This window comes from Guyanagaster necrorhizus (assembly GCF_019112545.1).
Source record: "Guyanagaster necrorhizus MCA 3950 unplaced genomic scaffold BT62scaffold_7, whole genome shotgun sequence".
In the NCBI taxonomy this organism is placed as follows: domain Eukaryota; kingdom Fungi; phylum Basidiomycota; class Agaricomycetes; order Agaricales; family Physalacriaceae; genus Guyanagaster; species Guyanagaster necrorhizus.
The window spans coordinates 1086961-1107673 of NW_025064886.1; the positions used below are offsets into that span (position 1 = coordinate 1086961).

The following is a 20713-nucleotide window of genomic DNA, read 5'->3' on the forward strand; positions in this document are numbered from 1 at the left end:
CGATGTAGTGGCAGTTTGTCGGCCCGCTGTTTGCACGTAATCTTGGGGACCACGATCATGGCTCCTGCGATACGTTCCCAACGTCATGACTGTCTCAACACTCGGTCGCCATTTATAAATCCTTCATGGCTCCCGCTTATGTCCTCGACCACTACTTCCTCGCAATCACCATACTGGTGACGACCGCGTACCAGCTCTCCGGTTTTGCTGTAGCATGGATATTCCAGTTCGACAAGATTACAGATTTCACAGGAGGTGCGCGCTGTACTCATGGCGAGCGATGCCGCCTCTGACAGGACCTTCTCCAGGCTCCAATTTCTTCCTTCTAGGTGGGAAACTACAAATTCGCTCTTGGATTCTATTCAACAACATCGCCCTATAGCCCTTCTGACTCTGCTCATGGGCAACACGTACCCTGCTCGTAATATCGTGGCAAGCATTTTCGTTATGATCTGGGCAGTTCGAATCGCAGGTGGCTAGGCTTCACCGCGGCAATTTTTGTCCTGTTCAACTGTATGACAGGTTTTCTATTCTACCGTGTACTCAAGGCGGGATCGGATACTCGCTTCGACGACATTCGATCGCATTTCTTCAAATTCCTTGGTGCGCTTCTTGCTACGTCAGTAGTTCTTCTTATATTCATGCCTTCGTTTAATTAGCGTTCTGGATAGGTTTTTGGTTCCCTTGTTTCTTCAGTATCGCTGTTCTGAAGATGGGTAATGTTTTTAGGACAAATAGTTTGGGCAAGTTCTATTCACACATTCCCGAGTCGTCAGCTAACCGCCGAGTTCAAGGTGTGGACCGTATCCCTTCCCCTTACAATCCTCAATTCGCCTGCAATATCGGATACAAGACGGTCTGGTTCAAACCCAGCTTTTGGTACTGCTTGTGACACCGTTGGGATAATCCTTTGGGTCGTCGGTTGGATCGTCGAGACTACTGCTGACATTCAGAAGGTATACTTTTAAGCATATATGCTCGGACATCTCTAACATCTATTGATAGTTCCGATATAAAAACAAAAAGTCGAATCCTAAGGATAAACCGGTGACGGTATGCAATGGTTCAGTATACTAATGGCCGTCTAATACGTCGTGCAAGACTGGTTTATGGAAATGGTCTCGCCACCCGCCGTATTTCGGAGAGTAAGTGGCGATGTTCTGACGCTTTTGTATATTACTCATGGTCTATCAGAATACTTTGTTGGTGGGGTATTTTTATCCTCTGCCTGTCTCCAACAGTTTCTGGGACATTGCCTTCTTCTGCAAAATCTGCACAATATGCCGCTATCGTGTCGCCCCTGTTCACCATGCTGTGAGTTGTCGATAAGCATTAGCTTGACATGTTCTCATACATTCACACTTGAATTCCAGTTTACTTATGTTCGCTTCTGGGATCCCGACTGCTGAGAAACCCCAGGCGGCGAAGTTTTTCCTCATGAGTCACGGACCCACAGCAGAGTCTTCCAATCAAGCGTGGAATAATTACAAGGCGTACTTGAACGAGACTTCGATTTTGATTCCGATACCTCCTGCAGTGTACAAACCAATTCCCCGATGGTTGAAGGCATCTGTTCTATTGGACTTTCCGTTTTATCATTTTGATGAGGGAAAGGATGGAGCAGATGCCATCGAAAGCACGGGAAGCAGGAGTAACTAAATAAAATCCATTTGTGTAATGATGTACGATAAGAACGCACCTGTTTTAAATACGCTACCTCAAAAGACGAAACAAGTACGATTTTGCAAGCTTCTAAAATTTAATGGCAATCAATGTAAATATTAGCTAGATGAGGTATCATTAACACTAGGTTCCTCTTTGCTTTCCGTCTCTTTTGGAGGGTCAACAAAGACAGTGAGCGCGTTCTCGAATCTTGGATCCCAGGAAACCTCTTGGGACGGCTTGACAATCTCCCAACCTTTCAGGTCCTTCCGCCATCGTTTCTCTTTCGTCATACGCTCTGCCCTCAACTCAACCTCCGTCGGCGGCGGGTACTTGACCTCATCTGACGTAGGCTCCCTGACATTCCTTGCCAGTTCGCGTGCAATGACCAACTTGGCCGGGAGCTGCTCGTAATACTTTTTCCGAGTACGCTCGATGTCTGAAGGAATGGACTGTAGGGAGCTCTTGAAGTAACCTTCCATAGATTTGTCGAAATCCAGGTCCGTCTCTGGCGTAGGGGGGTTCGTAATGTCAGAAAAGAGAGGTTTGGTTGCTGGGGGGTTGATGGGACGTGTGTTGGCCATGACTAGTCGGTACCCAGCCTCAGCACCCACGCGGACGTGGTGTCGGCGGTTCATCCAGTCCCAGATCATATTGGGTACGAGTTTGATGCCGACGTAGTCGACGAATGAGACGAGAAGGATTGGCGGTAGGGCGGTAATCGTGGCGGGGACGTCCATGGTGGGGGAAGGCGACGGCAGCGGCAGCGGCGGTAATGAAGGCTTTGCCTGTAAGGAAGCGTAGAACTGGGAATTATGCATCTGTGCCGGGGAAACCGACGCGACTTCCATTGGCTCGTCAGGCTCGTCGAACCGCCCGTCGGCCTCCAATTCTCTTGACAGCTCCTCTTCATGGTCAACGACATCGAGTGGCTCCGTCCAACCATTCTTTAGGCCCGTCATGAACTCCTTCCACGTCGGGCGTCCAACGATAACGATACCCCCGTCCAGCTCCTGCTGCCTCAGCTGCTCCTTCGTGCGCCACGTGTACTGGGGGGGCATCCCGCTCCGTTCTGGAGGGCTATCCAAACCCAGGTCTAACCGCCGTTGCTTTTTCACCTCGTCGGCTATCCGGGTCGCGATATCTCCATGCCGTTTCCCATTCACCATCTCGTAGTCCACTGCAGCCGCGACCAAGATAGGCTGATTATACTGAGCGTGAGCGTGAGCACAGAACCGGGGAGGATGGGACGGACCTTGACGTACTTCCGAAAGTATCTCATGCTCTGGTCGTGGTCCTCGTCCCCAGGCCATTTACTTCCATATACTGTGACCTTCCTAGGGTACGAAAGATGGTCTGGAGTCTCTTCCGAAAGATGTTTGACCTTGTCTATGTATTCTTGTCGGATTTTCTTGCATTGTTGGCGGTCGTAGATGAAGAGGCCAGTAAGGGAGGACGTGACGGTGAGGAATATGAGCCAGTTGCGCGACGGCAGCTTGGGTCGTTTAGAGAGCCATGATTTTGGAATACCGGTGTACTCGAGAGCAGAGCGAATTCCGGATTTTTGAGGCTCCGTGTTCATCCCAGCATCCAGTGCGATTTGGTTCGTGGTGAACTGGCCTCGGATGGAGAATTTTTTTTAAGTAGCAAAAAAATCCGGTCCGGGTTTCCTAATGTACAACGTGATGACTAAGCTCAGAGCTCCGATTTTTTCACCTCCAAGCTGTCCCCACTGCAGGCATATATTGAGGACATTCACGCTCTTGGAATAACATTACATGGACTTGTTTTCGGCCTGCACTCTACCTCACTCTTCTCTTTCATATTCTGGTATAGTAGGAAACTCGCGGCGTCCATCTTGATTCTAATGCCTTACTAGAAGTTTGCTATTACATTACAAGCGCGTGTCTTGCCGGAGGTCAATATAGATTATTATTTCTGGCATTCTGCCGTCATCCCTGCCATCATGTAGTTAAACGATAAGGCAAAACGTTCGTCCACCCTGAGAGCGATGGAACCACCAAACCTTGCATACCTCGATACCGGCTTGAGAAACACATACTAGCTGTCCACTATCTCCCAACAATGGGAAGAGGAACTACGACGGAACGATCGTATGACCGGTGTAATACAACCCCGTGAGATTTTCCCCTGACATGACCTTACCAGAGCAAACTTGAACCAGGGATATATAATGGTGGTGATTTTCGGAAAATTATCCCCTCACGACCATTATGTCCGCTCACGATAAGCACGTCGACTCTGAGAAACATAGTGACTCTGCACGCAGCATCGTCCTTCAGGAAGACACAGATGTCGACCTCGCGACGTTTCACGAACTACACGCAGGAAGATTGGTCATCGATCCAGCGTACGAGCCCTTCCTCCGCATATTCAACGATCTGACACGTTCACAGAGAGGCGAAAGTCGAGTTTGGCGAGGCCTTCGCCTCCAAGCTCAAGCTTTCGAGTGATGGGACCAAAGTCTTATGGCCCCAACCGACCGATTCAGCGCGCGATCCCCAGAACTGGAGTAACACCCGCAAGAGCATCCACCTTTTCATCGTCACTCTGGCTGCTATTATTCCAGACTTTGACAGTGGTATAGGTGAGAATTTTGATTAGTACTCTGGGAATTTGTTGCCTTAGGATCGCTTCTCACAGGAATTGCATCCCTCTTTCCACTTGCTGAGCAATATGGTACTACCACCGGAGTGATCAACAATCTGACATCGAAGTAAGTACCTGGGCTTGATGCATCATCTGAGCTTGTGCTTAAATAGCAACGCATTCAGTTGGAGTATTTTCCTCTTGGGTTAGTTTGCGCTACGCACTTTCATAGTCTATCTGATTGCCTCGCTCAAAGGGTGGGGTGGCATCTTTGCGGTGATGCTCATTCGTCGGTACGGTCGTCTTCCTATTTTATTCTGGTCGCAGGTGAGTGCAATAGTCTAAATCGGGGTGCCGTAATTGATCTTGTCTCCCATCGAATGGGTTCTTGCCCTGGGTTTCCTTGTGGGATGTACCTTTGCGCCGAATCTGGCAACTTTTGCTGGTGGGAACTTTTGTTCTCGTTGTCAACTTCCAGTTAAAGATAACCTCTTAGGTATGAGATGCTTGACGGCGGTCTTTGCGTTAGTCCAATGTTGGTGTTTTCTTCCCGTGCTGACAGCATTGCATCGGCAGAACTGCGCCCCAGGTCGCGGTATGGAATATCTCTTAATTTATTTGTCGCGTTCCCTCAGATATTCTCACAGGGATTGTATATCGTCACAGACCTATACCCTTTTCATCTACAAGCCCGAAAGGTAGAGCTACAGAATACAATACTTCTCATGTCTAATCCCTCGTCTAGCTCAACATCTGGACAATGGGGTTCATTGTCTCCCCATTTCTCTCTCCTTTCGCCTTCGGTTTCCTTGTCGCCCGACAAAGCTGGAGATGGGCCTACGGAATCGGCTGCATCTATAGTGCCGTCGTCTGTGTTCTAATCGCCCTGTTCATGGATGAAACGTACGCAATCTGGTCAAAATGCCCTCGGTTTTCACTGACTCATCCTAGAATGTACGATCGAACCGTGAAACCCGTCCCAGAACCGCCTACCAAAGGGCTTCGCTACAGAATCGAAACGCTCATCGGTGTTACCGGGATTAAAATGGCCAAATACCGCGTATCTTGGGCAGAATCAGTTCTCTCACCAATCAACGTAGTATGGCGTCCCCACCTTCTCGGCGCTCTTCTATTCGAAGGTGTCCTGTTTGGATTTAGCATTGGTCTCAACGTACGGTGCCTTGCATACGGCGTGGATATCTTGGTCTGACTGCTTTGATTTAGGTTACCAATGTCGTGTTCTTGGGAACTCCTCGTCCAGTTGGGTTTGGGTGGAGCCAGGATGCGATCGCCGGAGCATATGGCACCCCTATCGTGAGTGTTTTCCTCCCTCCCTAAACGTTTGCGTCATTCGCACGCCAGGTAGCGGTGCTTCTTGGTGAACTCATCGGTCGCTATACTAATGATTGGATCATGAACATGAGCATCAGACGCAACCATGGTGTTTTCGAGGCTGAGAGTCGACTTTGGTGAGTCCGTTTGCTTGGATGTTACTTTCCCATGCTGAGTGGAGTGATAGGGCTTGTTATATTTCTTTACCTTTGTACATTTGCGGTTTCGTCACCTTCGGTGCATCGATTGAGAAACATCTGAATACTGCTGGTATTGTTATGGGATGGGGCATTGCAGAGCTGGCTACTATGATCAATACCGTGGCCATATGTGTGTACTTGCTTGGATTTTACTCCTTGCCTCGGACCGACACTTTATCAGATGCGTACTGCAACAATTGCTTCCCAAAGCACCAAGGCGAAATCAGTGCCTTGATTAATCTGGCGCGAACGCTCGGAGGTACGTTGAGGCCTATTATTCAGCCAGTGCAAATTCCTAATGTACTCTGATAAAGGGTTTGCGGTCGCCTACTTCCAAGTGCCGTGGGCAGAAAAACATGGCGCTATCCAAACATTCGGTTGCGAAGCTGCGTATGTACATCATAAACATGAAAACGAGAATGTTCGTCTGACGTTCTTGATCAGAATCGTGGCGGGAATTTTCCTCTTGATTGTGCCGGCCTTGCAGATATATGGGCGGAGTTTACGAGTACGTCCATCTTATTTGTGGATTTTCTCATCTCACGACGGCGTTTGGACAGAAACGTTTCTCTGTGGTGTAACTAATGTACCCTTTGATTCATTGATGCTTACTAGTTACAAAAGTCTGTACTACTTGGTCTCCCGGATGAATGTAAGTTCTTAACAGTGTTATAAGCATGGCAAATCCTTGATTTAGGCTTCCCTGTCACGATCACGGTACTTCACTGATTGCCGGAAAAAACTTTTCAACCTACATATTGTATATCCAAACGAGCCATCAATCAAACTTCAGGGGTTGCCGTCCTCTGCCATCATCCAGTACTTGGACTGTCTGACTTGAACATGGCGGCATCCTCGATGTGTGGATCATCGGTACTGACTTGAGCACCACCCTCAGGACCGTAACTTCAGCAATTGAAGCTCATTGAAAATGACAGTATAAGAAACTCCGCCGGAGCGAACCAAGGCTGTAGGTCCCTTTCAGCTTTGTAATGATGGGTTCGATAATGTACCGGAGTCCTAGAGGGCAGTACCAGACGCATAACCCAAGATTGAGGGAGGACTAGGCCAGGAGAGGAAATTGGTGCGCCGATGTCACGGTGATCCCATGCAGATCATGTTACCCCGCACTTAAGGGTCTTTCCCCACATTCGTACTAGACAAGGACACATGAAGGGTTTTCTTCAGTCCTGTCCGTCTTTGTCGCCTGGGACCCCGTCTCCTATCTCTCGGATTTCTATGATATCTTGCAGTCATATAAGATTTCTATAACCCCCGAATCTCGCTGGGCATTGGCTTCTCATTGCCAAGAATATCATGGCGACTTCTCAACCCGACTTGCCTTACAAACGACGAGAAATTCCTCCCATCTGGGGACAGGAATGCGAGGGACCGCCCGTCTGACCTACGTAACATGACCCCATGATGCTCCCCTGGCGCGTGTTTCTCATAGCAACATTTTGAGCCGAGTATAAATGATAGCAAATTTCTGAAATCTATCTTTGCACTACCATCATGTCCATTCACGATAAACTCGGCATCGACTCTGAGAAGCATGGAGACTCTGGCAGTGTCATCGTTCAGGAAGACATATCAGAGGTCGACCTCGCTACGTTTCACGAACTACATGCGGGTAGATTGGTCATCGATCCAGTGTAGCTAGTACCTCTTCTCCACCCCGAGCCGTCTGACACGTTCACAGAGAGGCGAAAATCGAGTTTGGCGAGGCCTTCGCCTCCAGGCTCAAGCTCTCGCGCGACGGGACCAAGGTCTTGTGGCCCCAGCCGACCGATTCACCGCGGGACCCCCAGAACTGGAGCGATGCACGCAAGAGTATCCACCTTATCATCGTCACGCTCGCCGCTATCGTCCCGGACTTCGACAGTGGCATAGGTGAGAGCTTCCGCTTTGTGCTTCGTGGCTTCGTCTCCCTTACGATTCGCCTCTTTTCGCAGGAATCGCGTCCATTTTTCGACTTGCGGATCAGTATGATACTACCACCGGAGTGATCAATAATTTGACATCAAAGTGGGTTTGTTCCCTTTGTTAACGTCATCCCCGCTGGGCTGAATACCGACGCGTTTAGTTGGAGTATCTTTCTCTTAGGTACGTCCGCAACACGTATCTTGTTGATGAAGACGCGCTAATACCAGTCCAAAGGATGGGGGGGCGTATTCGCTGTCATGCTTATTCGCCGCTATGGGCGTCTTCCAATCCTATTCTGGTCACAGGTGAGGATTTATTTTCGGCGCTAGCTACTCCGCAGTTGATGTATTGGCCCATCACACAGGTCTTCGCACTTGGCTTCCTTGTGGGCTGTACATTTGCGCCGAATCTGGCAACTTTTGCTGGTGGGATATTCAACTTCGCTGTCAATCTTCTCGATTAAGGATAGCCTCTCAGGCATGAGATGTTTGACAGCTTTCTTTGGGTCAGTTCGTTGTTGGCCTTTTCTTCCTATGCTGAAAACATTCTGGTAGAACTGCGCCTCAAGTCACGGTGTGGAATACTTCCTAATTCTTACTATGCAGCCCTCTCTGAGACATGCTCACACTGGCAGGGACTGTATATCGTTACGGACCTATATCCTTTTCACCTGCAAGCGCGGAAGGTAGAGTTACATAACGATGTAATGTATTTCGTTTCTTATTGTTGATTCAGCTCAACTTTTGGACAATGGGGTTCATCGTTTCCCCATTCGTCTCTCCGTTCGCCTTTGGTTTCCTTGTCGCCCGACAAAACTGGAGGTGGGCTTATGGAATCGGTTGCATCTACAGCGCTGTCGTATGTGTATTAATCGCACTTTTCATGGACGAAACGTAAGCAATGTCTCTATTCTTTCCCATCTCTACTCAGCACCTTCTAGAATATACGACCGAACCGTGAAACCTATCCCGGAACCGTCCACCACAGGTCTTCGCTACAAGATTGAAACCCTAATCGGCGTCACCGGAATTAAGATGGCCAAGTACCGCATTTCTTGGGAGGACTCGATTCTCTCGCCCATCAAAGTTATATGGCGGCCCCACCTTTTGGGGGTTCTGCTCTTCGAGGGTATCCTCTTCGGCTTTGGTATTGGTATCAACGTACGGTCCTGGCCTTTGTCTTTCCAGTTTGTTTTGACTGTTTATCATGCAGGTCACCAATGCCGTGTTCTTGGGAAGCTCTCCTCCAACCGGGTTCGGATGGAGCCAGGACGCCATCGCTGCAGCATATTGTACTCCAATTGTAAGTTCCCGTGTTATCCACTTTGTCAGCACCGCTGAGTTTGTAGGTGTCCGTACTTTTGGGTGAACTAATTGGACGATATACCAATGATTGGATCATGAACATAAGTGTTAAGCGCAATCATGGTGTTTTCGAGGCTGAGAGCCGACTTTGGTGAGTCTGTGTTCTGAGATGCTATACTTTAATACTGAACAGATGAAAGGGCTTGCTATATTGCTCTGCCTTTGTACGTATGCGGATTTGTCACCCTAGGCGCATCGTTTCAGAACCACCTGAGTACTGCTGGTATCGTCATGGGCTGGGGCATCGCAGAGCTGGCTATCATGATCAACACCGTCGCAATATGTATGTACGCCGACCTTTCATCCCTTTCCTCCGACCGATATTCTACCACTGGCAGACGCATATTGCAATGACTGCTTCCCGAAACACCAAGGCGAAATAAGCGCCCTGATAAATCTGGTACGAGTCTTAGGAGGTATGTGACATCTGCTATTCAACTAGCTGTGTGAGTTCCTAATCTGCTTTGATAAAGGCTTTGCGGTCGCCTATTTCCAACTTCCTTGGGCGGAAAAACACGGTGCTCTTCAAACGTTTGGTTGCGAAGCTGCGTATGTGCTGTGGAAATATGGAAAAGGAAAACTTCCGCCTGACTTTTCTTTTCTTTCTTTGTCAGAATCGTAGCGGGCCTTTTTGTGCTCATTATACCTGCCCTGCAGCTCTATGGTCGGAGTTTACGAGTACGTCGGTTTGATTAGTGGATATTCTTCGCCTCTTAACGGTACCTTTACAGGAACGGTTCTCAGTGGCCTGATTTTGTCGCTATGTACTTGTTGGATTGGTGTCTGATGTCGCACCCTGTAGATTATAATGTGCATGGTCTCGAATATGAATATACTTTGGTTCAGTGCTACTTCATTGGACACTGGGACCAACCTTGACTACCCGACACCTTGCGGTGCGAAACGGTACATCGAATTGAATATGTAACGGTGAGGGTGAGTGCGTTGTCAACAGTTCTTCCGACTCGATCTTGGGCACAACCAAAGTCAGAATTCAGGGGGCCGACAAGCCGCACGCTCGTCGCATCTCACTGTCATCGATCGTAACGCTTCGCTTCGTTTTACCAGAAATCTTCCGTTGTATAACACAATTACTTGAACCTCACGCCTAGAAAATGGTGTTCCAGATTTTACCCGTTGTTTAATTCACGCGATCGAACGCGCAGCGACGGACCTGTAGTAGGAGTGATCCATGTCTCCGTGCCAAGCCTCCAGATTCTTTGAAACTCGTTCCTCAGCGTGCTGGCGACCGCGTAGAAATTCTCCAGAGTTATTCCACCTCGCCGTCGTGACTTTTCATTCAAATAAATTCAATGGCACGTAACTTGAATGCGGCCTGTCGCGTATACGGAACCTCAAGCCCGTCGTTGCAGTAGTTCTCTCTTGGGCTTCGAACTCTAAAGGATACTTCAGAACGATTAACAGTACTGTTCCTCGTTCTAGTCCACACTGCGCTTTTTAGGGCACGGATCAAATATCATATTTTTCTTGTTGCCATGACTGGGTGCCGTTTGCCAGTGACGAGTCTCTAGGCTATATAACACTAGAGTCCTACATTGCACTCACCCAAAAATGCTCCCATCCATTCTTTTCCTTCTCCTTGCTGTCTTTGCGGGAGTTCACTCTCTTTCTTATATCGGCGCCGATTTCTCCTCATTGGTAAATTTGGAGAACTCAGGGACGTCTTACTCCGACGGGGGTAGCACTGAAGCTTTTGAAACGATCCTGACCAACCATGGTGCTAATATCGCACGCATCAGAGTTTGGACGAGTGAAAGCGACGACGAGTATAGCTTGGACTATGGTCTTGCCTTGGCGAAAAGGGCCGTCGATGCTGGGATGGCACTGCTGATTGACCTGCACTATAGCGATACATGTAAGTGTATGCATGCTGAATCTGTGCTTCACTGATAGTTGTCGTAGGGGCTGATCCTTCCGACCAAGGTTTTCTTCCTGAGATATAGTGAGCATCTATAGTTCTGATTGTTCATGAAGCAATCCCCTCTGCCTGGGATGAAGATTTGGATTCCCTGAACACGTCAATATACACGTGAGCCAAGTTCCCTTCCGTTATGCCTGTATTGATTTGCGGCAACTTAGATACACCCTTGATCTCGTCAACGCTTTCATCGACCAAGGAACCACCATTGATTACATCCAGGTATACTTACATGCACGCATATATTTCAATCCTTAATTATCGACTTCTCCAGATCGGTAACGAAATCAACGGCGGCATCCTCTGGCCAACTGGAGAGGTATCGACCAACGGTTACGAGCCGCTCTCCGAGTTGCTCCACTCAGCAGTCAGTGCGGTCCGAGAAGCATCGTCAACGACTAAGACTGTCATCCACCTGGCGAATGGCTGGGACGAAGACAGTGTGTCGTATTTCTACAAGAACATCTTCTATCAGGGTGCACTGGAGCTTGAAGATGTCGATGTCATGGCTTTCTCTTTCTATCCGTTCTATGACGAAGATGCAACATTATCGGCTCTCAAGTCGAGTCTTAACGCTGTTGTTTCTGCATATGCAAAGGTAAGTTTAGAGTCATACACTGGGAGGAGGGTTTCTAAAGTTGCGTAGGATATAATGATCGTAGAAACCGACTGGCCGTATGAGTGTTCTTCGGTCGTTTTGTCGGAAAGTATTTCTGTATCCGTTTCTGGGCAAGAAACTTGGGTAGGTTCAACACCAGGCCAGAAACATATGTAATTCACCAAATACTAGATGTCGGACATCAAGACCATGTTGGAGGACTTATCTGACGACCATGGAGTTGGTCTTTTCTACTGGGAACCTGGTTGGATTGGAAATGCAGGTGAGTCGTTTGAATCATCATTTTATCTTAGTTCATCTGGCAAATTATTCTCCTAGGTCTTGGTTCGTCTTGCGAAGTGAGTATTCTCGACCGTGGGCTTATGCGTACTTCCTGACGGTTCATCCAGGACAATCTCTTGGTGGATAGTTCAGGGAAAGCCAGAGACTCCATGTCGGTTTTTGGTAGCTAAGAGAGATAGATCTGAGATCTGTGGTATCCACAAATACGAGTATAAGTCAGCCGTCAGTCATCAGATTGAGAGTGGTGAAACGCTGAGGAGTTCATGACTGTGATAGTCTGGGTGATGTCATAAATATCCGCTGGAATATCTTATAAAGGCGCAGGAATCAAACGGTCGATTCGCAGGATTTGTAACTATCAGAACGGAGTTCTGGACCAGGACCGAAGACATTCAATATGGCAAACAAACCTAGACCTGGATTAGTTCGTCTCACGAAAGCCAGCTATCAGAAAATGTTCTGATCTACTACATGGCCCACAGTTGCCAGTGGTATAACACTCAGTCGCCGGCATGCTTATGATGCAGCAAGACATAAAGGTCAAGGAGGGTCCAGCCTCCACATATAGTGAGCTAATTGTTCCAGGTTCACGGTTGTAAGTGATGGCCTTGTAGAACCCAACGAAGTACATGACTCAAACAACTCGGACCTCAAGTTAAACCCTACAGACATAAACCAAGTCGTTGAAGGGAAATATAGAGGAGATCAAGCACCTCAAGCGGTAAACAAGTAATTCGTCGTTGCACCAGTGATAGCAGTGTTGTATGCTGTACCGATATTATAGTAGATTATCATGACGAAAACGTATGTGAGGTTCACCATTTCTGAGTACAATACATTACTCACACTCGTGTCATTTCTCGTGAAGTAAAATGCCTTGACAGCCGTTAACAAAAGGAGAGTCGAAAGCATCAACGCAGCAGTGACAACGGACATATCGACGAAAGTTTGTCACAAATCTGGAATTTAGCTACTAGGCTGGCCATGCGCCTAGTTCCGAATGGGTACATCAGAGGAATGCTGAGTTTCTTGTGCTTGTATATCTTCTTTTCTGAGTTCCGGACCCGAGGACGATTGAGCTCGTTGTCGGCAGAGAGTAAGTTTGCGCCACGTTTCGTGGAGAGATTCGCCACACCGTGCCGAACTGCCGGTCTGCCATCTTGCTTCGGGCTCTTAACAACGATTCTGAAAGTCTACAAATTGGATTCATCTCGTTCGCCCTTTTCAATGAAACATGAATTATTACTCTTTACGAGATTATATCCTCCTGCGCAGGTCCTCCTAGGTACTGATGCTCTGCTGATAGAGTTCAAACTTCAATTTTCTCCATCGAGTCGTCTGTTAGCACTGTTCGTCCTCTCGTTTCTTACGGCTTTAACTGTCTGTGAGTCTCACACTGAATATCACACTAATATGAACTGAAATTGCACTAGGTGTAACGTAGCTTGCCTATCGTCGGCTAGTAAAGATATTATCTTCTGGCATCCGGGTCGGCTACAATTTGCTTCCAGAGGCATATAAAGTCACGGAGACATGAAGATAGCATCTGCAGATCTCAGAGAAGAACGGCATGCATTAATGGTCGCTCTTTTTTCTCGTTGGCGTTGTTGCTGGGCTTCACATGAATGTCGACCTTACACCCTTTCCCAACAACAAGGATGCCGCCACAGAAGGCCATCTCGCAAGCTTTGATGGTCATAATAGGTCCCATCCAGCGGAATATCTGTCCTATAGATCCCTGGTCAATGAATCCATGCACTGGAGGACTTTTTACAGGATATTACGAGACCACAAATGGAAACCCTATTGTACCAATAGGAGACGGATATTCTTTGGTGTGGCATCGGTAGGCCGACTGTTTTCCCTGACATCGGTAAGAACGGGGTATGTTCTTGTGTATTTTTATCTAAGTCCAGTGAATTTAGCCCCAAGGTGATTCAACTGGGAAAAAGAGGACGGTAGAAATGTCCTCTCAAATGTTCGATGCGGAGCAAACTACCCGTACTAGAACTGCGAAAGTGGGAATCGAGCGAAGGTTCTGATCCCTATTCGTATGGTTATAATCAAGGTACTCCCGATGAGAATTACCGGAATGCAACATACATTCTTCATTCTCTGGTTGACATCGTGTTGAAGAACGGAAATTATCTCATCGACATCGGCCCTACAGCAAACGGGACGATCGTGTTCCCGTCGAGGTCTTCCTTGCTCAAAGTTGGGGAGTGGCTCAAGTTTGCGTAAACCATTCATTCTGCGTGAAATGATATCCAATACTTATTCCATCCGGCTAGGGGTGAGGCTACTTACGACACGCAGTATTGGTGTATGACCGCTGAGGAAGGCGACCTCCGTTTTGTGAGCTATCTACCTCAGATTTACGTTGCAGCTGAGCACGATTTAGACCACGAAGCCGGACGTGTTTTATATCATCTCTCTTTCTTATCCAGTCAACGGGACGCTTCGCTCACTGTCACCCCTTCTTTTGAAAGATGGTGATGCGGTAACAGTCCTGGGACCCAATCAGAGTCAGAAGAAGCTGGCCTGGTCGTAACCCGAGGACGGAGTATTTGAGCTGGTTGCTGACGAATAAGAGCTGGTGATGGTGCAAGATGCATGGGCCTTGAAGGTCACATATACTCAGCGAATGCATCAAACGAATCACACTTCCGTGCCAGACAAGTAGAATGGTGTTCCGATGAGATCTAATGTTACAAGCCTAATCAATACAATCATCTCAGATAGCGATGTCGTTCCTGCGTTGCCTATAAATCAAATAAAGATAGCTATGCTGAACGTCCATCGTACGCCGAGCACTCAACAGCCTCAAGCCATTTCGTTCGTTGCTGCTCTTTATGGCAAAGAACGGCGCCAAGGCATTTCCCTGATGCACATCCACCAGTGGCACCACGCACTTCCCATACTTTCTTCTCGCCCTCAGCAAACCCTAGACTGAATGGATCCGGTAGACATATCTTGAGTTCACCACCGCTCAATTTGGGAAGTAGTGGAGGTAGAGTTGTGAGCGCCGAGGCGTAAGTACACACATTGATGCGCTGAGATGGTGAGAGACTTGGGGCGAGGAAGGAGAGGATGTGGAGTTTAATTTCAGTGGGTAGCATACAGAGGGCGGAGGATGTTGAGGGAAGAAGGAGGGTTCGAGAGTAACAGAGCAGACCTAGAGCTTCTTTCTCTGCGACACGTTTAAGGTGCATATTCCTTGAAAGAATTAGCCGCAGCTTGCTTTCCAATTCCTTCCAATCAGTATCGTCGGATGAAGTATCATCATCGTCCGACTCCGTGGCCATGTGGTTGGAATAAAGCTCGATGCCGGAAAGAACAAAATTCCTCTTCTCAATAGCACTGATGATGCGCTTCACCGCACTGTGACCCAGGGCGTTCCCGTTGCACTTGAAGGTATGTAGGCGACAACGTTCGTGAGAGGAAATGTAGGAGATAATATGTGGTGCTGAGCGATGCGTGATGCCGGTAGCTGAAACATGAAGTTCCTTCAAATACGTTGACCGGAGGCTGGAGAAGAATGCACCGACAAAATTGTCAGAGAGGGCGATGTTGGTGGTGAGAGAGAGCATTTCGAGATGGGAGGAGTTGATGCTGTTTGTGAAAGTCTCAATGACTGAAGGGTCTCCTGAAAACCGGTTCTACTAAGAAGTCAAAATTGGCCCTTGAGAGTATATCAAGAGCTTACATTCTGCAGGAACAAATCGGTGAGATACTGGTTCCCATTCAGATACGCTGCAATAGCCAATAATCCCCGGTCACCGATCTCGTTCGAATTCAAGCTAATCTCTGTTATTCGATATTTCCTCCCAGCCGCAGAGCCCAAGAAACGAAAGAGAACGATACATCCATCGTCGGCCAGCTTGTTATGTCCAAGAATGAGCTTTGTGACCGTTCGTCGAGAAGTTATCATGGATATCACATCCTGGGCACCTAATCTCTTCAGCACGAAAGAAACTAAACACATTCCAATTCATGTACCTTCCGCAGCGGTGAGTCCATTGTCCAAACGGTCGATGAATGCTCTCGTTGAAAGTAAAGCCTTGGCTGGTCCACCTGTACGACCACTTCGACGGTTGGAGCTCATCGTACGGGAAGTAAAGACAGTATGCATGGATCTGGCGCAGTCCAGCTCAAGGATCGCCTAGAGCTAATGATGGGCGAGAGCAAGCAGGGAAGGTTGCTGTGGCCGGAAATCATGACATAACATTACATACGTACTCTGCGGCAGTCTCCGAGTCGGACAGGGGCTCGGAATCTCTTTCAGGCTCGGACAGTACTCAGCACTCTCACCGCTATATTACGTCGCGAGTTAAAAAAAAAATTGGCAGTCACACGTCTCAAAGACGCAATTCGAACCAGTTACTGCGTCAGCAGTTCCAAGATACGCATACTTTTCTTCAGATTCCAAGTCTTTTGAAATTTGCAGATGCATGTCAATCACCATCGACAGACCGAAGCAAAGTTTGTTCCTAATCAGTATGACAGCTAGGTACAAGTATCCAAGTTTTGTTGAATGTCGAGCCTCTGTCGCAGTTCGGGCTTGGATCTGAGTGTCATGAGTACTCATGGGTGACTGGATAACCGGTCCTAGTAGAAGCGCTTTTACTATCTTCTCTTACTCCACATGCGTCGACCCTGCCGCCCATTCTCCGCCATATCTGAGTTGTTGTCGTTCCACTCAACACCAGCACTTTTGACTTGCACAAAACTGGTGAGTTACAGCTGTCCCCGTACAATGAGACTCCCATGCTGACATCCAAAAACACCGGAAGCAATGAAAATACGTCTTGTACTGGCAAACAATGGCAGCGTAGCTCGAGATCACCTCTCATTAGAACGAACCTTTCTGGCCTACATTCGCACAAGCCTGGCCCTCGCTTGCGCTGGTGTGGCAGTGGTTCAATTCTGCGCCATCGCTTCAACGGGCCTGGGGAATATACAAGCTTATGGCCGCCCAATAGGTGCATTCACTGTAGCTCTCTCCATCATTCTTCTCGTCGTAGGCGTCATTCGATTCTACTCGGTGCAGACACATCTCACGCGAGGCTTATTCCCGGTCTCACGAATTTTCGTATATGTGATATCCACCTTTCTCGTAGCTCTGATCGCTGTTGTTTTTGGCACCCTCGTATCTGAGCAAAAGTCCTATTAACTTGGAGGAGAGGTGAGCATTCGCCGAAATCCTTTTACATAAATGCAAAGTTCCTGACATTGGCAACAAGAATGTTACTGCACGGCAAAACGGTGTCTTTCACTGGCGAGCGAACAGTGTAGACCCACTTTTCTTAAAATTTGTGGGAGGTGCACGCTTCTACTGCCCTGCCTGTCTGGCACTACATCTCATGTTGATACTCATCCCGCGTTACCACCGAGTTTCTGTCACGTTTATCCAACAATCACACTGGCCCAAAATTTCAATTCAATTCTGACACATTACTTAGAGTATGCAGGGCAGCAATGTAAAGTCGTCCTCTCAAATCCAAGCTTTTCTTTGCCTTAGCTCTCGTTTCTCGATTGTCTCAGGGTTCCGACTCGTAAATCGGTTCCGGCGTTCGGACCGGATGGGTCAAGACATGTTGGCCATCAACGCCATTATCGTTGCTCTGATTCCCTTATTGTGTGCTGTCTTATACCTTCCTACAGCAAGCGAAAATGCCTTGAATCTTCCTTCACTTAAGAATGAAAATTTCCTATTTCTTACAGCCCACCCAGATGACGAATGCATGTTTTTTGCGCCCACCATTATTTCTCTGCTTCCTCATGTCCAAGTCCACGTCCTTTCGCTATCTACAGGAAACGCCGATGGTCTAGGAGATATTCGCAGGACAGAGTTGATGGCAAGTCTGGATGTTCTTGGTGTAAAGGAAGGAAATAGGCATGTTGTTGACCATCCGTACGCTTCCTTGAAGGTATATGCTGTTCCTCCCTTCTTACCATCCGTCAGCGCGCTCCAGGATAACATTACCATGTCCTGGGGAGCCAACATTATCTCAGATATTTTGGGCTTATATGTGTCGGACCTGGACATTACGACAGTGAGTAGCGAGACCGATTCTCTCTCGCAGACGACTCTGATCTCACAGTAGATCCTGACGTTCGACCGAGCGGGCGTCTCTGGACATCCAAACCACCGGTCGCTCCCAGAGGGTGTCAAGCATTTCATCGAGACGACAGCCGTACAACCTCCTCCCAAATTCTTCGCTCTGATCAGTGTCCCCACGTCGACGAAATATGTCGGGATTTTCGCTCCTCTGCTGGCCAAGTTCGATTTGTCCAGCACGAAACTTTTGCATAGTGTCGAAGCCTTTTGGGGTGCGCCAGGACTGACGGATACCATGCCGGTCTTTGTTGCAGGCGTGAAAGAGTATTTGACTGCCCATCGAGCGATGCGGGCGCACAAGAGCCAGCTGGTCTGGTTCCGGCGGTTGTATGTATTGTTTTCGAGGTATATGTGGGTGAATGAGTGGCATCTAGTACGGCTCCAACAATAATGATACATCCTATCTTGCTCGGTCAGTGCTCGCAGACAGGCCCAGCTCCTTGACCCAGTTCCTCAGCCATGACACGGCTCCGCCCTCTTTGCGCTTAAATCTCTGCCCAGCTTGGGTGTATATTGGCCGTAGGTAAAAGCCGATGATGGCCCTAAGAGAAATCAGAAAGAGAAAGAGCGAAATATTGAGATAGTCGCACCAGAGCGCACCCTGCACCCACATCGTCAGCACTTGGTCCCGGAACGTCACCCAGAAGACGTTCTTCCAGTCAATCTCCAGCACATCTCTCGCCGGCTGTTCTCCTTCGTTCCCATATAAAACGTCGTCATTCTCAAAGTCATCCGAAGCCTCGCGAAGGGCCGGTACTTGTTCAAAGTGGACAAAAGGCCGTATCTTGCTCAGATACGCCGTCTCGAAACGAAGGTCGGGTATGGGAGGGATGCTGGCACGGCGGTGTTGTTGAGCAGAGGTCATCGTTGAAAAGGAAGGTGAATGCCCACGTGGATGGCATTATGGCGTAACCAAAGCTGCAACAATTCACTCATTTAGTGCAGTTCTGTCATCATGCTGCTCGGCGTTGTCTGTAGTGAGCATGCTCTTCGAATCGACCACAACGACGACCGGTAGCAGTTTCGTGAGCGACGTTCAAGTTTTGCAGTATATGATGGCCCGCTGACATCCCTACTACTTAAGAATGAAGGTCAGCCTTACCTTGCACAACAGCGGTAGCGTAGCCCGGGACCACCTCGCATCGGAACGTACATTCCTGGCATACGTCCGTACGAGCCTTGCTCTAGCATCGGCAGGCGTGGCGCTTGTCCAGTTCCTCAGTATTGCCTCGATACATCCCGGACGCATCCAAATATACGCACGTCCAATAGGCGCGTCAACCATCGTACTCGCCATTGTACTTCTCGTCATTGCGGTTATTCGATTTTTTTCGGTGCAAACGTATTTGACGCGAGGTCTGTTTCCCGTCGCACGGGCATTTGTCTTCGTCGTGTTTGCCTTACTTATGGCGTTGATTGTGGTCGTTTTTGGTGCTCTTGTTTCACAACGAGGGTCTTAAGCTTTTGGAGGTATGAATTCTCCTGCCCTGTGCGAAGTTCACATGATTAACGTAGCAGAAAATATAAAGCTTCACAGTTAAACTCGAGTTCTTGATTCTTGAACCCGTCTCGGTACCTCATCGGCAATTGACTGTGTTACTTACCAACCTTGCAGAGGAACAAAATAGCTTTCAGTTCCAGAGCGGGTGGTATCAGAGGGCCCGGATAATTAAGATACCTGCGATACGGCGATTATCGTTAATATGGCAAAATAAATTTCCCGACACCTACTAGATACTGGACACTAAGTGCAAGGGTATAGCTAGAAGGGAAGTCCTTTTTATCTACTAGTCATATTTTGCAAATTCAAGACATTCAAATGCTATATAACAGTTGGTCCGTGCGCGGTGTTGTCAATGAAGGAGGACACACGAGTGGCACGCCAGCTACGGATATACTCGTATATGTTTCCCAACTAGCGGATGTGAATCGTTCTTGCGTGTCAGGTCTCCCAAAGAACTCCGACATTGTAACTTACGCTGTCTCGCTACTGTAGATCGTCCCGGAGACTTGGAACTTCGCTATTTGAGGCGCCACTCTAACGAATACATCTCCAAGAACTCTGCCTCTTGGATTCATTGGTCTTCCTAATCCGTTGTCCTGCTCCTTACCCAACAAAACCAGACGAGAACGATAGGAATCAATCTTAGGGCATTCCCTCGCTTCAGAAGACGATAATTTCATCAGGGTCCAGCTCCGCATCCCCAAATCTGGTCCGGCATACCCTTTTCCCTTACTGGCAGCCTCAAAACGGCAAAAACCAGAACCAATTCGCTATGACTTCCCAGAACGGATATTTCTGCGAATTGGTTGCCACTAGACTACACAATCGGCTTATAAGGAAGAAAATCGACAACCAATTCGACACCAATTCACCAGCCCCTGATGTATAAAAAGGCACATATGTTCAGCGCATATCTCAACATCAACCATCCACCTGCCCCATTACAATTCCTTCTCTCTCTCGCCCCTTCGCAACATGACTTACTCCAGCACCTTTGTCAAGCGTCTCGCTCGTCCAGAAGACTCTTCGAGGCGCGCGCGCAGGGCCCCCGCCGACGAAAACAGGTGCGATCTCTTTACTATGTCTTCTTACTTCATACCCCGGCTCATCGCGCTCCACAGACGTTTCAACTGCATCCTCTGCATATATTCCAC

General features: G+C 48.2%; 12 protein-coding genes across 12 annotated transcripts; 9 read left to right on the plus strand and 3 right to left on the minus strand.

Moving 5' to 3' along the window:
* The first annotated feature begins 43 nt into the window (after positions 1 to 43).
* Positions 44 to 1736, plus strand: BT62DRAFT_985941 (DUF1295-domain-containing protein). The gene is made up of 11 exons (XM_043189974.1): positions 44 to 255; positions 309 to 329; positions 383 to 472; positions 523 to 603; positions 660 to 671; positions 730 to 743; positions 795 to 956; positions 1006 to 1053; positions 1102 to 1145; positions 1195 to 1314; positions 1374 to 1736. Exons 1-11 carry the CDS (start codon positions 126 to 128, stop codon positions 1657 to 1659), a joined length of 1008 nt encoding a protein of 335 aa, XP_043042231.1. The 5' UTR covers positions 44 to 125; the 3' UTR covers positions 1660 to 1736.
* BT62DRAFT_965282 (uncharacterized protein) lies at positions 1678 to 3289 on the minus strand. Its single transcript, XM_043188765.1, has 2 exons — positions 2918 to 3289; positions 1678 to 2864 (listed from the first exon to the last, which is right to left on the minus strand). The coding sequence occupies exons 1-2, from the start codon at positions 3242 to 3244 to the stop codon at positions 1782 to 1784; spliced, it is 1410 nt and encodes a 469-aa protein (XP_043042232.1). The 5' UTR covers positions 3245 to 3289; the 3' UTR covers positions 1678 to 1781.
* A 375-nt stretch (positions 3290 to 3664) lies between these two features.
* BT62DRAFT_929826 (MFS general substrate transporter) lies at positions 3665 to 6551 on the plus strand. The gene is made up of 18 exons (XM_043185808.1): positions 3665 to 4033; positions 4080 to 4270; positions 4327 to 4399; positions 4458 to 4477; positions 4529 to 4599; positions 4657 to 4717; positions 4769 to 4796; positions 4849 to 4867; positions 4920 to 4970; positions 5018 to 5175; positions 5224 to 5443; positions 5497 to 5586; positions 5635 to 5741; positions 5792 to 5934; positions 5986 to 6063; positions 6119 to 6194; positions 6249 to 6312; positions 6365 to 6551. The coding sequence occupies exons 1-18, from the start codon at positions 3897 to 3899 to the stop codon at positions 6383 to 6385; spliced, it is 1608 nt and encodes a 535-aa protein (XP_043042233.1). The 5' UTR covers positions 3665 to 3896; the 3' UTR covers positions 6386 to 6551.
* Positions 6552 to 7300: 749 nt separating this feature from the next.
* Positions 7301 to 9979, plus strand: BT62DRAFT_929828 (MFS general substrate transporter). Its single transcript, XM_043185809.1, has 18 exons — positions 7301 to 7459; positions 7507 to 7697; positions 7760 to 7832; positions 7891 to 7910; positions 7965 to 8035; positions 8095 to 8155; positions 8208 to 8235; positions 8285 to 8303; positions 8365 to 8415; positions 8466 to 8623; positions 8671 to 8890; positions 8943 to 9032; positions 9079 to 9185; positions 9235 to 9377; positions 9433 to 9510; positions 9568 to 9643; positions 9709 to 9772; positions 9826 to 9979. The coding sequence occupies exons 1-18, from the start codon at positions 7320 to 7322 to the stop codon at positions 9844 to 9846; spliced, it is 1611 nt and encodes a 536-aa protein (XP_043042234.1). The 5' UTR covers positions 7301 to 7319; the 3' UTR covers positions 9847 to 9979.
* Positions 9980 to 10598: 619 nt separating this feature from the next.
* On the plus strand, positions 10599 to 12156 carry BT62DRAFT_965292 (endogalactanase). The gene is made up of 9 exons (XM_043188766.1): positions 10599 to 10970; positions 11018 to 11038; positions 11090 to 11144; positions 11195 to 11255; positions 11308 to 11631; positions 11680 to 11775; positions 11824 to 11914; positions 11971 to 11990; positions 12042 to 12156. The coding sequence occupies exons 1-9, from the start codon at positions 10667 to 10669 to the stop codon at positions 12102 to 12104; spliced, it is 1035 nt and encodes a 344-aa protein (XP_043042235.1). The 5' UTR covers positions 10599 to 10666; the 3' UTR covers positions 12105 to 12156.
* A 762-nt stretch (positions 12157 to 12918) lies between these two features.
* Positions 12919 to 13378, plus strand: BT62DRAFT_1003442 (uncharacterized protein; the record flags this gene model as incomplete). Its single annotated transcript, XM_043176941.1, has 2 exons — positions 12919 to 13318; positions 13368 to 13378. 2 exons carry the CDS (start codon positions 12919 to 12921, stop codon positions 13376 to 13378), a joined length of 411 nt encoding a protein of 136 aa, XP_043042236.1.
* Positions 13379 to 13750: 372 nt separating this feature from the next.
* On the plus strand, positions 13751 to 14278 carry BT62DRAFT_724984 (uncharacterized protein). Its single transcript, XM_043182024.1, has 2 exons — positions 13751 to 13807; positions 13851 to 14278. The coding sequence occupies exon 2, from the start codon at positions 13918 to 13920 to the stop codon at positions 14173 to 14175; it is 258 nt and encodes an 85-aa protein (XP_043042237.1). The 5' UTR covers positions 13751 to 13807; positions 13851 to 13917; the 3' UTR covers positions 14176 to 14278.
* A 207-nt stretch (positions 14279 to 14485) lies between these two features.
* BT62DRAFT_946378 (uncharacterized protein) lies at positions 14486 to 16138 on the minus strand. The gene is made up of 3 exons (XM_043187978.1): positions 15934 to 16138; positions 15641 to 15885; positions 14486 to 15593 (listed from the first exon to the last, which is right to left on the minus strand). Exons 1-3 carry the CDS (start codon positions 16064 to 16066, stop codon positions 14718 to 14720), a joined length of 1254 nt encoding a protein of 417 aa, XP_043042238.1. The 5' UTR covers positions 16067 to 16138; the 3' UTR covers positions 14486 to 14717.
* Positions 16139 to 16234: 96 nt separating this feature from the next.
* On the plus strand, positions 16235 to 17450 carry BT62DRAFT_929831 (uncharacterized protein). The gene is made up of 3 exons (XM_043185810.1): positions 16235 to 16666; positions 16728 to 17119; positions 17178 to 17450. The coding sequence occupies exon 2, from the start codon at positions 16730 to 16732 to the stop codon at positions 17105 to 17107; it is 378 nt and encodes a 125-aa protein (XP_043042239.1). The 5' UTR covers positions 16235 to 16666; positions 16728 to 16729; the 3' UTR covers positions 17108 to 17119; positions 17178 to 17450.
* BT62DRAFT_929832 (LmbE-like protein) lies at positions 17057 to 18490 on the plus strand. The gene is made up of 5 exons (XM_043185811.1): positions 17057 to 17119; positions 17178 to 17414; positions 17479 to 17848; positions 17900 to 17990; positions 18042 to 18490. The coding sequence occupies exons 3-5, from the start codon at positions 17529 to 17531 to the stop codon at positions 18444 to 18446; spliced, it is 816 nt and encodes a 271-aa protein (XP_043042240.1). The 5' UTR covers positions 17057 to 17119; positions 17178 to 17414; positions 17479 to 17528; the 3' UTR covers positions 18447 to 18490.
* An 18-nt stretch (positions 18491 to 18508) lies between these two features.
* Positions 18509 to 18920, minus strand: BT62DRAFT_1003446 (uncharacterized protein; the record flags this gene model as incomplete). The annotated part of the gene is made up of 2 exons (XM_043176942.1): positions 18509 to 18597; positions 18656 to 18920. The coding sequence occupies 2 exons, from the start codon at positions 18918 to 18920 to the stop codon at positions 18509 to 18511; spliced, it is 354 nt and encodes a 117-aa protein (XP_043042241.1).
* A 118-nt stretch (positions 18921 to 19038) lies between these two features.
* On the plus strand, positions 19039 to 19515 carry BT62DRAFT_1003447 (uncharacterized protein; the record flags this gene model as incomplete). The annotated part of the gene is made up of 2 exons (XM_043176943.1): positions 19039 to 19080; positions 19147 to 19515. The coding sequence occupies 2 exons, from the start codon at positions 19039 to 19041 to the stop codon at positions 19513 to 19515; spliced, it is 411 nt and encodes a 136-aa protein (XP_043042242.1).
* Between the last annotated feature and the right edge of the window lie 1198 nt (positions 19516 to 20713).